The 16024-nt window shown below is 39.4% G+C and overlaps 1 protein-coding gene across 1 annotated transcript in view; it reads left to right on the plus strand.

Annotated features, from left to right (window-relative positions):
* LOC139716584 (unconventional myosin-X-like) overlaps nucleotides 1-16024 on the plus strand; it is a 192287-nt gene that overhangs the window by 101049 nt on the left and 75214 nt on the right. The window contains exons 8-12 of the mRNA XM_071628111.1: nucleotides 2361-2374; nucleotides 3334-3418; nucleotides 8773-8876; nucleotides 14807-14936; nucleotides 15555-15673. Of these exons, the coding sequence (XP_071484212.1) occupies nucleotides 2361-2374; nucleotides 3334-3418; nucleotides 8773-8876; nucleotides 14807-14936; nucleotides 15555-15673 (452 nt within the window). The remainder of the gene's footprint in view (nucleotides 1-2360; nucleotides 2375-3333; nucleotides 3419-8772; nucleotides 8877-14806; nucleotides 14937-15554; nucleotides 15674-16024) is intronic.

Consider the following 16024-nt stretch of genomic DNA (forward strand, 5'->3'; position numbering starts at 1 on the left):
TGGCTACCACTGACAATTCACATTTAAAGTATGCTTTGACTAACCCATATAACATAACATAACATAACATAACATAACATAACATACAACATAACATAACATAACATAACATAACATAACATAACATAACATAACATAACATAACATAACATAACATAACATAACATAACATAACATAACATAACATAACATCAACATAACATAACAAATGGTGGCTGTCACTATTGCCAATTTGCAGAATGTTCAAAGAGATGGTATAGTTCTTGTTGGGATGGGGATTCAGGTTTTAACTTTTTTATGACAATTGAAAACTGCTTATATGTACATTATATATAAAGCCAATGCTTCTAAGAGAACTTAAAGTTTATTTGATGAAAATCTGTCTTGAAATGGCTGAGATATAAAAAAAAAGAAATAAAGTGGTCTTAATAAATGGTGGGACCCACTTTTTTGTTTTATGACCACTTTGTTTTTGTTTGTTTTGGGGATATCTCGGCCATTTCAAAACCGATATTCATCAAATAAACTTTTTATCTCACTAAAGGTAATCCCCATCTCAACCAGAACTACAATGTATACCATCCCTTTAACCTCAGAGTCTTAAATGCTATTTCAGTGAGGATATGAGTCCTGCAATATCATTCAAACTCTTCATTGGGGAACCTCTCTATTTCTCGCCTCCACCATTCAATAGGTAGTGTATGTTTAATGTACCTGCCTGGAAACTGCATGTTATACATGTAAAATCTTTACAGCTGTATGTTATGCATTAGACTTGCATCTTGTGTGTACAAGCATACACAATGTGCTACTTTTCATTATGATTTCTTTTTTTGTTGGTTTGAAATATATAATGCAGCTAAAATTATGATTATGAAAGGATATCGCACACATACATATACACAACCAAACTATCATTCATAGTTGAACATTAACTGTCTTTGTTTTATAAAGAGCTAGATTAAACTGTATGTTTGATGAATACAACAATTGATTCTGAATCCTATTAAAGATTGATGTTTTGCTCATGATGCATATAGGTAAAAGCAACTTCAAAATTGTATACTGGTACAATGTATCTTTACTCTGGATCCATCTTTAGGAAGACATTGTGTAGAGAAGCAATGTCAGCAGTAAAGCATGCGATTGAACGGAACAGATACTATAAATTGTACATTAGTTGAAAACGTTAAGGAGAGACAAATTGTTTTTTAAAGGTCGTGTGTCTCCTTAATCAAGTAATTGTGAACATATAATGTCTCCCTAAAGCTGTATCCATAGTTTATTTATATACTTATGCAGTGGACATATATATAATTTTTGAGGCATTTTTCTAGTTTCAATGGGGCAGACTGTAGGGTGTGAAAGTACTCTGTAAACGGAAGTAATCATTCCCCGCATACACATTCAATACACAGACACATACACATAACTATGCATAGAGTGGAGTGTGCCTGCTGGTCAGGTAAGGTCCAGCCTCACACCCAGTCTCTCATTAATTATTTCAAGGACTCTCCTGTTAATTTACATGACGTTGTATTGGAAGCTAGATGGAGGTAGATAGAGAAAGTTGATTGCATTTAGTTTAAAAGAAGACTATTATGAGTGATTGACTAGATCTTTCTGTGAGCATGTGTATGGTGCAGTCGAGTATCCATTTGGTATCTTGTTGATAAAGACAATTTGAAGAAACCCTTCATCTTCTTTGCACAGAATTTGGCTGACAAAGCGGTCTCACAGAATCATCGTAGAAATAAACCATAACTCCTTTAGAAATTACATTGTACATGTATGTCACTTAAAGCAGGTAATATTTGCACTGAACATGATACCAAAGTTGATATCAAATTGATGCGGGATGGAAAATCCCCTCCCCGAAGCTTCCTCTTAATTTATGCATGCTGTAGCAATTTGTATTGAAGTAATATTATGAGGTGTTGTGACTGCTTAATTCTCTACCTTCATAAAAGTTGAGTTCATTCTATCAATGGAATGCAACTTGAGTTCCCCAGACAAAAGTCACGTATAATACCAACTCTTATTAAATTCACAGTACAAATCTCTTTATAGATTGTATGCATCATTGTGCATTCTCTGGATTCTGTGTATTTGAAGTAGAAAATGGGAGAGAGAGAGATAGAAAGATAAATATGTAGAGAGAAAGAGAAATATAGAAGGGGGGGGGGGGTGATTCACAAACTCTATCCATCATATCATACGTCAGTGCTTGTGGTTTTATGCTGTAATGATATATACAGTAATGGATCCCAGTGAAGATACAACACCTGTTCTATCAATTCAGTGTGCACTCATTTGTTTGTTTTGGTACCTTAACTTCCTGCTAATTCTCAATAATTCAGACCTGCTTGAAAAGGTGAGTAATCTTCAAAAACATTTTTTTTCCCAATAAAGAGAAACAACTGCATGTATGATAAACTACTGATGAATTCCTTCAACAACAAAAAAAAAAAAAAAATCTGTTGACCTGTTAGCTTCCGTAGATACAATTGTATAACATGAAATTCAATTTTTAGTTTTTCTCTAGTCAGCATTGAGATACATCAACAGATTCAGCAGCATATTGATCAAGGCAATGTTTTGAATTTAACTTTAATGTTTAGAAGTCTAATGTCAAAATGAAGACCATCTTTCAAGAAAAAAAAAATCAGATTTTCTATGTAGGCAGACTGTCTCTATACACAGGCTGCCTTAATACAGGCTGCTGGTGTGTGTACATAATAATATGCTACATCACATGTGAATGTAGTTATACAAAGTACTGGTATTTGAGAACTGATATTAGATTATTTATTAACAGCATCCAATTCAAGGTGAAGTGTTTTAGTGGTGGTTGCATTGCGCATCTAAAGACTGAATATCTCATGAATGCGGACGTCAGTGAACTACACCAATGCTTTACACCTTCTCATATGTACTCAAGTGATAATAAAGGAAACCCCAAATTAGAAGTGTGCTGCATTTTGAATTATTGCAATTGACATTTTTTGACAAATTAAGATTGAAGGAAATCCACTTTATTGATAGCTGTCTTTCTGTTAATTGCTAATTTTTAGGAATGGAATCACATCAAGAAACACAATCTTCTATGTCTATTCTCAGTTTGATAAATGTCTTAACCCTTTGCAATATGATTTGTGTAGAGTGTGTGTGTGTGTGTGTGTGTGTGTGTGTGTGTGTGTGTGTGTGTGTGTGTGTGTGTGTGTGTGTGTGTGTGTGTGTGTGTGTGCGTGTGTGTGTGCAATTGCATAGTTAAACTCCTAGAAATCTCTTTGTTCATGCTTGGTAATATTTGATCTTCCTCCCATGTGGCAGAATCGAGTTGTTGGGCAGAATCCACAGGAGAGGAACTATCACATTTTCTACTGTATGCTTGCCGGCATAGATCCACAGCTGAGAGGTAAGCTCCACTGTTTTAACCTCAAAGAGATCATCTGTAACATTCTCTGTGTTGCCTTCACAATCTCTTCTTGTCAATCACATTTGATGATAGCATTTTCTGTGTGTAAAGTTGATGGTGGCGATGTTGATAGTGATGGTGATGATGATAATGATGGTGATCATGGTAATGATGGGGATGATCATGATGGTGATAATAATGCAATAGTAATGACCGCGATGATGCTGATTATGATCGTAGCAATAATAAGTGTAATGCTGATCATAGTGATCTGGATGATGATGATGATGATGATGATGATGATGATGATGATGATGATGATGATGATGATGATATTGCTGATGATATAATCATTACTGATGATATAATCATGAAAGTAGCAGTCAAAATAACTCAGTAACCCGATGAGGATTGTTTGATTTTGCTACAACATGCATTTCCCATAGACACTTGCCCGAGTATACTCAGAACTCGTCCTCAACGAGTTAAAAGATTGCAGTTTTGTTTTCATCATCATTACCAGAGCTCATGTACCAGTATATCATTCAACTCCTCATTAATCTCATCAGTTTTAGTGAAAGTGTTTTATGTTGCATTTTTATTATGAATATGTGTTTTATGGACTCTGTATGTGACAGCAAGTTCTTAATTAATCTGTTCAAAACTGTATTCAGTACAGGACAGGATATCCAGAATGCTGTAAATTGACTAACCCTTAGAATCCAATCCATCAGAGAAAACGTCTGTGTGGGTGTATGCATTTTAGTAAGAATGCACCCCTAAAATGTCTACTTTACTAATTTCAACTTCTGAGAGCATTTATCAAAGCCGGCCAAGAAGCAAGGATTATATCATTCTTGTATGTGCAAATAGATATGCATTTTGTTACATGTAGAACATCATGCACTGTCTCCTCATAACAAACCAGCTACAAGTGTATTTCTTTACCCCCCTGTAGCCAAGAATGCCCCCCGCAGAGTGGGAGAACGTGGGGGAACGTATAATTTGTTGCCAATTTGAATATTTATAATCCTTGTGACTCAGAGAGAGAGACAGGCGCTGACAGAGTGTTGTTTTCTTCCTGCTTTATTCTTTAACTCCCTCGTGTGGTCATCTTTCCATGCCACTCTCGCATCCGGATGGACTCTATCGCCACGCTAATTCCCACGTCAGCTGCATTAAGTAATTAAAGCCGGCTTGCATAACATTGTTGAGGGAGCATCCTGCGTCCTGCGATGCCATATCCGCATTGGAGGAGTAGCTCCCGGCAGACGCACTAGACAGCAGTGCGATGTTTCCAGACACTTAAAACAAGTCTGCCTACACATTTGCCTTCCTTTTATGATGAAAGTTTAAAATTCTACTTTATCCATTAGATGAATATGTAATTACGTGTGATTAACCATGGGAAATACATGTTGTAATTATGCGCAGTGACTATTAGTCATTTATTAGTAATTCCACCCAAGAAATGGGACAGACATAACTGACTCATTTAAGTCAATACTGGACAGATATAATGACACAACAGTGTACAATCAAATTATGGAAATTTTCTGCACAAATTACACCAAACTCCAATGTGTTGGTAATTGTCAGAATATTTCGCCAGCACACATGAATGCAAATGATCTTTCCACTCTCAGTCTCATTCCAGTGTACTCTCATACTGAATTATAGAATGGGCAGCAAGAATCCTGCGATCTCATTGGTCTAGAGCTATATGTTGATTTTTACTGGCCGCACACTGAGTCACAGTGGTAAACACGTTATCGCGCACTTGTAGCAAGGGTACGCGTACTTGTAACAAAGGTTCGCGCACTAAGCAAGCGTTCGCGCACTCAGTATGAGACGCCTATTGGCTAAAACAACCATGCATCAGTTTTTACTGATGCATGGCTCTGAAGAGAAACCATGCGTCCAGTAAAAACTGATGCATGGTTTTCAGGCTTTCGTCTATGGCAAGCCAAAAGGAAATGCATCCAGTAAATTTGTCATCGGGTAACACGATAGAAAAATGGGTTTTTGGCAAAAAAATTACCCATTCTATAAAACAGATGAAGCACATGTCTTTTCGTGCGTCAGTCGGAATATAGTGTGCATGCGGTAACTATGGAATTTAGCCTAAACCCACTCGGCTTCGCCTCGTGGGTTAAGCATTCCATAGTTACCTTATGCACACAATTCCGACTGATGCAATCAGACCTGTGCGTCATTTGTATACTGTTTGATACTGAAAAGATATAACATGCTTTTTCCTTTCCTCTGAGAACTTTTCATCTGTATTTTCAGACTTTCATCGTATGTTAATATACTACAGTGTTAGGATACTGTATATGCCATATATTTTGTGAGTCTAAATTGTTGTGAATCAGGAATTCCCGACAATTTCGCAAGTGGTTAAATTTGCGATCGTGGAATCCTGTACTGAACGGAGAAATGTACATGCGTATATCACATTCACATCGGGATCAGAGTCAATATTTTTGCGTGTCTTTAATTTCGCGAATAGCACCTGACTCGTGAAATTCGCGAAAATAAAAACTTCACAAAATATTTGGCATATACAGTAATCAGGTGACAACTGATAAGTGATAACTCCTTATGTTTTAGGATTTATTGTAAAATTGTTATATGGTAGGATGTTTTGTGATACAGTTACTAACATACACATATGCATCAAATGTGATAACTTGGACATTTTTTAAATCACTGCTCCCAATCATACTGTATATCCTGAATATTTCGCAAGGTTTTTATTTTCACAAATTTTGCGAGTCTGGTGCTATGTGTAAAATTAAAGACATGCGAAAATATTGACTCTGATCCTGATATGAATGTGACGCACACATATACATTTCTCTGTGCAGTACAGTACTCCATGTCGCAAATTTAACCACTCGCAAGATCGTTGGGAAGTCCTGATTCGCAAACATTAAGACTCTATGATGTATACAGTAAACAATACCTTAAATCACTCACCTTGGATCCATCTTCATGGATGCAGGCAATTTATTGAAAGTAGATCCTTGAAATGAGGCTACCATCACAAGCGTGATGGAGTGGTTTCATTTTCAACCCTATCTCTCTCTCTCTCTCTCTCTCTCTCTCTTTCAATCTATCAACCACAACAAAAAGAAGTATGCATCATACTGTCTTATGTGCCTGACTAAATGGCCAATATTCGGCAGATGAATGGTAAATACCAAGGACCGTTAAAGCCTGAAAGTCTTTAGGACGGTGTTATAATGGCTGATTAGTGGGCAATTACGCGGAGCAGTTCTTCTCCCCGAGCCTTTCATTCTAGGAGCTTTTGTGTGGTCGATTTGTTTTTGGCCCGAAAAAAAAAGTACCAGCGTACTCTTGTATCGACTTTACGTGTCTCGAATGTTAATGACCCTTGTTTGATCTCTTGCAGTACGCCCGTGAATGTCTGTCTGTCTGTCTGTCTGTCTGTCTGTCTGTCTGTCTGTCTGTCTGTCTGTCTGTCTTGTTGTCTTGTTGACATAGTGGTTCCACATTCTTTCATCTTAACGATCCCCCCCCCCCCCGAGTATCATTAATTTTCTTCATTTTGAATATTGCCTTGTAGTACAGTTTCCACTACACATTCCCTTTGCAGCTATCTAATTATTCATTTCCAAAGAAAGATAAAAACATGTAGAATAAAATACAGCAAAAGCTGAGACAGTAGTATACTCACAATATGCCATGATGTGTCCATCCTATCACCCGCCCCCCTCAAAAAAAATGTAAATAAAGTGAACAATTGAAAAAGCTTGCAGCAAGCAAGCAAAGTAAGATTGTTTTGAAAACTCTAAAGAAATCTATCTCTTCCCTGCTTTTTATACCTTTTACTCCATGATATTGAAATATAATTCCATTTAGTTCGTGGCAACACATATAGCATCAACTGTGTCTTCATACAGCATATACCAAACATCTGGAAATTAGCGGATTAGCGCATCAAGGTTGGGTGGGCTGTGCTGCACTGTAAGCATAAAAACTGGTCTTTTCAGTATCAGGGGTAATGGAATTAGCCTAACCTCATAATCACTTTTCAACATACTAAGTGGAAGCCCCAAATCTACGAGCTGAACATATGTAAGTGGGCAAATTGCATTACGTTCCACCTCCCCCGGGAAATAATATTATTTATGGAAACTGAACATTGAATTCGGCCCTTCCATTCAAGTTTAAGATTTACTTAATGGGCTTTGTAATGTTCCATCACAATAGATTCCCCTTTTCCCCTCGGGGAAAGAGAGAAAGAGATGGAAAGAGGAGAGAGAGATCGAGAGAGAGAGAAGGAACAAGGACAAGTCCACCATCTCATCTCAGTGCGTAGCCTTCTGACTTGTCAAATGATGGGAAAAATTCAAATGTTTTTCTTCTTTTTAATAATGAGACAAAGCACTTTTGTAAGGTCAAGATTCCCCCCAAGATTAGAGTTTTAGGGGCAGGAGGTTGTAAGTTCTTGTAACTTTCTACTGCTGTGGTTGACTTTTTAATCTGGAGTGATAAATTTCATCTAGAATCTTTTGACCTTGGGGTGTATTCTAAGATATAGAAGTTTTTTTGGTTCTTTTTTTTGCTCTGTATTTCGTATGATAATGCATATGCATTGTTTGCATATACAGTGTAATCAGAAGCTTCTTAAAGGGATGATATAGTTTTGGTTGATATGGGGATTTGGATTTTAACTTATATGAAATATTAAAGAGCATACAACTTTAGGAGGAATTAACTGTTTATTTGATGATTATCGGTTTTGAAATGGCTGATATATTCAAAAACAATGAAACAAAGTGGGCCTAAGAAATGATGGGTCCCACTTATTATTAGGACACTGTTGTTTTTGGATATCTCAGCCATTTCAAAACTGTTTATCATCAAATAAACTATTGCTTCCTCTTAGAAAGTATGCTCTTTGCTATTTCTAAAAGTGTCTTTTAAACATCTCACAAAAAGTTAAAATCTGAATCTACATCTCAAGCAAAAGTATACCATTCCTTTAAATTGTAAAAGTATGCCTGCAGACATATGTACTACCCACTTTTAGTTGAACCTGTTGAGGTATACGTGGGCAGATGTCTGTGGGAAATGAGTGTTGTAGCAAAATCAGTCTGTCCTAAGTGGGTTAGTACCAAACAAGAAGAGGAATTGTCTGCTCCATTCCAGCTTTTATCCATAGAATTGTATGCCTCATGGTTTTGTCATCATAATAATCATAATTTAGTATCATTACTGTATGATGATCACTTAAGCTTCTGTGGTTGTTATTTGTCTACTAGTGCTGCTTATACCCACACCTTGAGATTCATGTCCTGTATTCTCTTTGTTTGTCTTTTTAGGAGAGCTCCGTCTGGGGGACATCGGGAGGTACCACTACCTGAACCAGAGCGGCTGCACATGGGATGATTCCCTGGATGACAAGGGCAACTATGCCAAGATCAAGGTCTGGACATAACCTTTTTTTAAAGCCCCATTTTAAAGGGATGGTATAGTTTTGGTTGAGATGGGGATTCAGCTTTCAACTTTTTTGCGAGATAATTACAAAACCACTGATGAAAGATTAAAGAGCGTACGATTCTAAGAGGAATTCAATGATTATTTTCTGAAAATTTGTTTTGAAATGACTGAGATACTTTGTATCTAAAAACAAAGTAAAGCTACGGTCGCAAAGGTTCGTACGAGCGATGCGTTCGTATGAATGTCACTGTTCGTACAAATTCTGGAGTTCGTACGGCCGCCTTACGAAGAGAGTGTTTCGTATGAACTTTTAAAAAAATTCTTGGACAAGACCATCGACCAGGCTACGAACTTACAAACGGTCTACGAACAGTCTACAAACGCTGGTTTCATACGGTTTTGTGTACAAATCGTTCGTACGGCATTCGTTACAGTTCTTAATGGTATTTGTGACCGAGCCATAAAGCAAAGTGATCCTAATAAAAGGTGGGTCCGGACCCACCATTTAGGATTGTTTTGGATATCTCAGCCATTTTGAAACTAATATTCATCAAATAAATTTTGAATTCTTTTTAGAATTGTATGCCCAGTCATATTTCACAAGAGGTTTCTCACAAAATAGTTGGAAACCTGGAGCCGGCCATCTCAACAAAAATTATGTCATCCCTTTTTGATACAGAACTTTGTTGCTGTGACAATACCCGGGTAGCGTCCAGGTAACTTTTTTTTTTAACCCTGCCTGTTAAAGACCAAATAAAATGCTTGTAAAATGTTTTAATATGCAAAAGAAATGTAAAATATATGTCATGATTATCAATGTAAATATGTTGTCAGTGTCGTTCCGGTTTTTATCGCTTCTAGAAACTCCCCCAAATATCACATTTTTGGAGGACCCCGTTGCAGCTTTTGCGAAAAAGATAGTCACGTGACCAACACCCCTGAACCGATTGATGACGTATAAGCACGGAGTTGTGCTCAGTTAGCAGACGCCGCTCAACACAAGCACTCAGATTACTAGCTTGGTACACGCGCGTACACGATAGCTAGCCCCGGCCAGGCCCGCCCGCGGGATGTGCGCTCCCGGTCGACCAACTGACTGTCGACATATGTACGCATTACGTGTACCACGTACATTATCACTAAGTTAGCTTGCACAGATACCTGGTACCTCGAGCATAATGTCTTCCCCTATATGGGTAAACTTCGACATTGATGATGATGATGAAGACTGCAGCTCTGACGATAGCGGAGAAGAAGAGGAGGCACATGAAGTTGAAGGGGAAGATGGGGAGGGAGAGGCAGCCGATGAACCAGAACGTTATCGTGGGGCTGCACCTTACCGATATGAACCAGCTGCATCTCGCCCGCTGCCAGTGCAAGAGCGTATGAACATGGCGCCAAGCCCGAGAATAGACCTCATGGAAACGATCGCCTGGGAAATACAGAGTGGTATGTCTGGTATGCCCCCATATTTAGTTTAACGTTAGAAAGGATATACTGTATTCTACATGATTGACATTGTAAGTTGTAACTGTTTGTCTAGTCAGTACAGTAGATTAGAAGAACAGGCCCAGCTCGCTCACAAAGTGAGCGGCTACTCCGGCCGCAGCAAGCAAGCGGGAGCGTCCCGGCCGTGGCCTGGCTCGTCGGCCGGCGCTTACAAGTTAAACTACCGGTAGTAGTCTAGTAGTAGATCTAGTAGCAGTCTACAAGTACTAGTAGTTATAGTAGTCTACTAGTAGTAGTAGCTAGTCTACTAGTACTACTACTAGTAATAGTACTATTACCACTACGGCACTAGGTCTAGTAGACTAGTAAGTAGTAATAGCAGAATCTTTGGTAGTAGTACAGAGGCTACACTCTAACGCCTAACGGTTAGGGGGATATGTTGTTACAGGGTGGGTCGTGGCTCAAAAAAAAAAAAAAAAAAAAAAAAAGGCCTAACCAGTTTCCCATAGTCAGTTTCTGCAACATTTGTTACCAGTAATTTAGATGCGCCATTTTCTAAGAAAAACGATACCAAGAATTATCGTCAATTTTGGTCCAGTAGTTTTTGTTTTGTGCTAAAAATCATACTGTGGAAGGAAGCCCAAACGCCGTGCTTATCTACCGATGAATACCACGGTGGGGCTGGATTCACGAGTAGGTCTAGGCCTATAAAGCAGGCGAGTCGCCGTAGTATTAGTACAGACACGCAGTGGTGGTGGGGCTATCGTGAAATAGGCCCCACCGCAGTGCGCGTGCACCGTACCCGTGCGTTTATAGCAAGCACGGGTAGGTCCTCCTAGGGTTTAGGGTTAGGTAGGGTTGTATTTATGGTTAAATTGACCGTTAAATTAGTCGCGGGCCATATTATGAAGTCATTTTCGCTGCATTCACGAGTATTCAATGTGGAAGGCAGCCCCACCGCCGTGCTTACCTACTGAGATGAACGCCACACGGTGGGGCTGAAACAGACGAGTCGCCGTAGTATTACTATTAGTACAGACACGCAGTGGTGGGGCCTATTTCACGAGTTTGCCGAAAATAATGGATATCCAAGCGTACCACAGTTGTAATCTGTATTATTGGCAGTATCAAATCCGATACAGTTCATTAAATATTCTTTTGTCTAAAGGCTTAGCCAATGACAATAGTGCAGCGCAGTACCTGCTATGCGCTCGCTAGCTCGCTCCCCCGCCGCCAGCGCTAGCCAGTGCAGCCGCCGGCCGGCTGCTGTCGCTGCGCTGCGCTAGCATAGCCTTGCCAGCTCGCTGGCTACGGCTAGACTGGTCGTGAAACGACTCCGTTCTTAGACGTCATCACAATTTAGAAGTGATAGTGCGCCGCATGCGGCGAAAGTATAGCAAGTTTTCCAAAACCGAGGAAATTGCATCCATTATGTTAACAAATATAGAACAAAATTCAGAACAGTAAAAAACCCCGCACAACCATAGAATTACTTAGAATTTAACATTTAATATTATTACATCATTGAGAAAAAAATGCCTAAACCATTTTATTAGGTCTTTAAGACAGTCCCTGCAAAATGTTGCTCGAATGTTGTCTCGGTTAACTTTTGCCAAATTCTTACTGCAACATTACCCTGACATTACCCCGCTAGTCCCCGGGTAACCCTTCTACTAGAAGCCCACTGGGGTAAACTTTCCTTTGATGCACTCAACACTCCTTTGCAACATTGCAGACAGAGAATGATTGACACCGCACGCTGATCATGTGCATGGATTGTATCTTAACCACTGATCTCTATGTACACGTAGTTGAGATCAATGAGTGTAAACATGTTTTGCTTTATACAGACATGCGGCGCTGGCCAATGGGTGGGGTAGTTGCATCAGTGGACACACCTTCTTTATAGAAACCTAACCGGAGAGGATTTTTGGTGTGTGTCTATTAGCCCGTTGAGGACGAGTCTCGAGTATACTCGGGCAAGTGTCTATGGGAAATACATGTTGTAGCAAAATCAGTCCATCCTCTATGGGTTAAAGCAGTACCCCTCATTATACCCCCGTCAAACGAAGTTTGAAGGGGGTATATAGGAATCAGCGGACGGTCGGGCGGTCGGGCGGTCGGGCGGTCGGGCGGTCGGTCGGTCGGGCGGTCGGTCGGGCGGTCGGTCCGTTGCAAATCTTGCGTCGCGAACTACTTCCTCAGTTTTCAACCGATTCCCATAAAACTTGGCACAGATGTGTGCCTTGGGTTGTAGATGTGCAAGACGTATTTTTTGACAGTACCCAAAAGTACGTTGCCATGGTAACGGCATATTATGGGCAAAAATGGGTACAAATCTTGCGTCGCGAACTCCTCCCACAGTTTTTGATCAATTTTTATGAAATTAGGTACAGATGTTCATCTGAATATGTTAATGTGCAAGACACATATTTCTGCAGTGGCAAAAAGTGCGTTGCCATGGTAACGGCATGTTATTGGTAAAATATAGGGCAAAATGCTTCATGGCAAAACTGCTTCATCAGTGTTCTTCCAATTCTCATGGAATTCATATTGAATGTTTGTCTTAGGATATAGGTCAGCATGACACATTTCTTGACAGTGACAAAAAGTATGTTGCCATGGTAACAGCTCACATATTATGAGCCAAAATGATGGAAAATTTTGTGTTGCAAACTACTTCTTCAGTTTTTGCCCAATTTCCATGAAACTTGGTGCAGATGTGTGCCTTTGGTTGTAGATGTGCAAGACGCATTTTTCGACAGTACCCGAAAGTATGTTGCCATGGTAACGGCATATTAATGGCAGAAGATCAAGGAAAGATCTTGCGGATTTAACTACTTCCTCAGTTTTTTGACCAAAGCTTATGAAATGTGGCACACACCTTGATCTTGGTGGGAAGATGTGGAAGACATATTTTTCGGACGTGTCGGAAGCTGCGTTGCCATGGTAACGGCATATAAATGGCAGAAGATCAAGGAAAGATCTTGCGGATTGAACTACTTCCTCTGTATTCGACTGAAGCTCATGAAATGTGGCACACACACATTGGTCTTGGTGGGAAGATGTGCAAGACATATTTTTTGGACGTGTCAGAAGCTGCATTGCCATGGTAACGGCATATTAATGGCGGAAGATCAAGGAAAGATCTTGTGGATTGAACTACTTCCTCAGTTTTTGACAAAAGCTTATGAAATGTGGCACACACAATAGTCTTGGTGGGAAGATGTGCAAGACATATTTTTCGGACGTGTCGGAAGCTGCGTTGCCATGGTAACGGCATTTAAATGGCAGAAGATCAAGGAAAGATCATTCCTTGGGTAAGACTGTCGTCACGGGGCGGGGGTATTAATCACCTTAAGTGATATTTCTAGTTTTCTCCTCCCGTTGTATTGCCCAAGGCGAAGAAATTAGTTCTCCTGATGTTGTTTTGGCAGTAAGCTCTGTTCAAACGGAGCTTAAGACTATAAATCCACTCCCTGGGGAAGTGGGATATCCCTTTGTCAATATCTCTCTAATCTGTTTGAGTGCATTGAATCTATTGCATACAATGTACATTTTGTGTGCTGATGTATCTCTGTGAATCAAATTAATGTGATGTTCTTGGAAAGTTTGCATGGTGAGAGGCTCCATATGCACTGCTGATTTGTGAGTAATTAGGTAGATATGTTTCCATGAGGGACGATTGGTTAAAAAAGCAAAGAAACAAACTACCCATTCAACATCGCAATGCGTGTAGTTTGAATGTGACTATTTGAGTTTTATTATTAGTAGCATATGGTTGATAAGTCATAAACTTAAGCAGTGATGTTAAAGAAAGACAGGTTAGAACAGAAGTTCATTGTTCTCTTGTTTTTATCCATTTATTTCATCAGGAAAATATTCATATTTGGATTTCAAATATGTATGTCTTCAGCGATCTTTTAACTGATGACAAATTACTGTCAGAATTTAATATCACCTTTAAGAGAGTACTGTAGCAACCAGTGGGGTGAAACCAATAAAGCAGTGCATCAGCCGTGAAGGCGTTTGAAAGATGATGTAATCCATATTCATCAGTGGTTGATTTAGGAGCACATGAGCACAGATTAATGCGCAAAGCAGAGCGTAGATAAATCAACTGTAACATCTCAGAAATCAACAGGAAACAGTGGTGGATCGACAGGGGGGCGTCTGGAAAGGCAGATTAAACCCCCTTGGGTTCCTTTCTTGGGTTTTGTTTTTGTTTTTGAGGGGTTTAATGGATTAAACCCCCTCCCTTGGGCAGGTGGCAGCAAAGAAAGAAAAATGTACAGATTTTTTTTTTTTGCTTGTCATCACCCATCATCATTGGGTCAAATCCTCCTCTTTAGTTAAAAGCTAGATCCACCCCTGGGAAAGGATGCTGTCAGACGCAAGAGGATGGATCAAAAACTGCTTCTGATCTCTGACCATTTTTCTTTCCCTTGAATACTCTTTGCATTGTAGGAAGCCATGGGTGTGATGGAATTCTCTCAGGAGAATGTCAAGGATGTGTTCCAGCTCCTGGCCGCCATCCTGCATCTCGGCAATGTCAAGTTCATCACGGCGGGCGGGGCCCAAGTGGAGAACATGAGCGGTGAGGATGAACGATGGAATAACACAAAATGAGATTTTCAAACCATATTTCAAAATGTGGATCTGACCCAAGTTTGCCTTTGGGATAGAGTGGGAATAGGAGTTTATCAATTCACATACTTATGGACTTTTTTTATACTCATTTATGTGCTTTAATATATACAGCTGTATGTGATTATTAATTGATTGATGAGTATATTGTGTCATTAATTGGTGGATTCTTCATTCATTTGATAAATAATTTAGTTGAGTGCAAAGTTATTCATTTACTTAATTTGTTTGTGTACATCTGCCTGTGAGGTATGATGTATGCTTGAGTGTAACTGCTGTTCAATGCTAAAGTTAGAATGAATAAAAGGAAAGATACATACCTATGTATGATTGTCGGTTCCTAAGAAACCTGAGAAAAGGTATTTCTTCTCATGTTTCTTTTGTATGAGGTACATGCATCAAACAGTTCAAAGATGATTGCTCTCTGATTACCCAAGTGTCAATCTGATCAGTTCAGCTAACATAATTTTATTGTGGTTGCTGCTTTCTGTAAAAGTCTCATAATTGATACAGATAGTTTCAATAGACACACAATCATGATTGTTGTTTGTTGGTATGTCTTCTTCAGACCTGGAGACAGTTGCGCACCTGCTGAGCGTGGATGAATACCAACTCAACGACGCCCTGACCCAGAAGACCAGGGAACTCAGGGGAGAGGTCATCAGTACTCCTCTTGACCTGGATCAGGTACAGATCCTCAAATTGGCAACACTCTAAACTCTCAACCCATCATGATCATGTCCCTGCTCCCCTTCCATAGAAATCTCATAACAATACTGTAAAACATGATATATTCGCGGCACGAAATTTTCGCGAATTGGAGCCGACGGGCCTTTTTCGCGGCAAGAAATTTTCGCGAATTGCCTCTTGCGTTCAATGCATATAATGTAGATAAGAAATTTCGCGTGCATTTTAATTTCGCGAATCTTGGCGCTCGCGAAATTCGCGAAATTAAAATGCACGCAAACATTTCTCGTTTTACAGTTATATCCTTTGATATCAGCAATTTACTACTTCAGAATTGTTAACCTCTTGTTC

This window comes from Diadema antillarum, unplaced genomic scaffold (assembly GCF_040938485.1).
Source record: "Diadema antillarum isolate AM-2024a unplaced genomic scaffold, OU_Dant_1.0 scf00000067, whole genome shotgun sequence".
Classification (NCBI taxonomy): Eukaryota; Metazoa; Echinodermata; class Echinoidea; order Diadematoida; family Diadematidae; genus Diadema; species Diadema antillarum.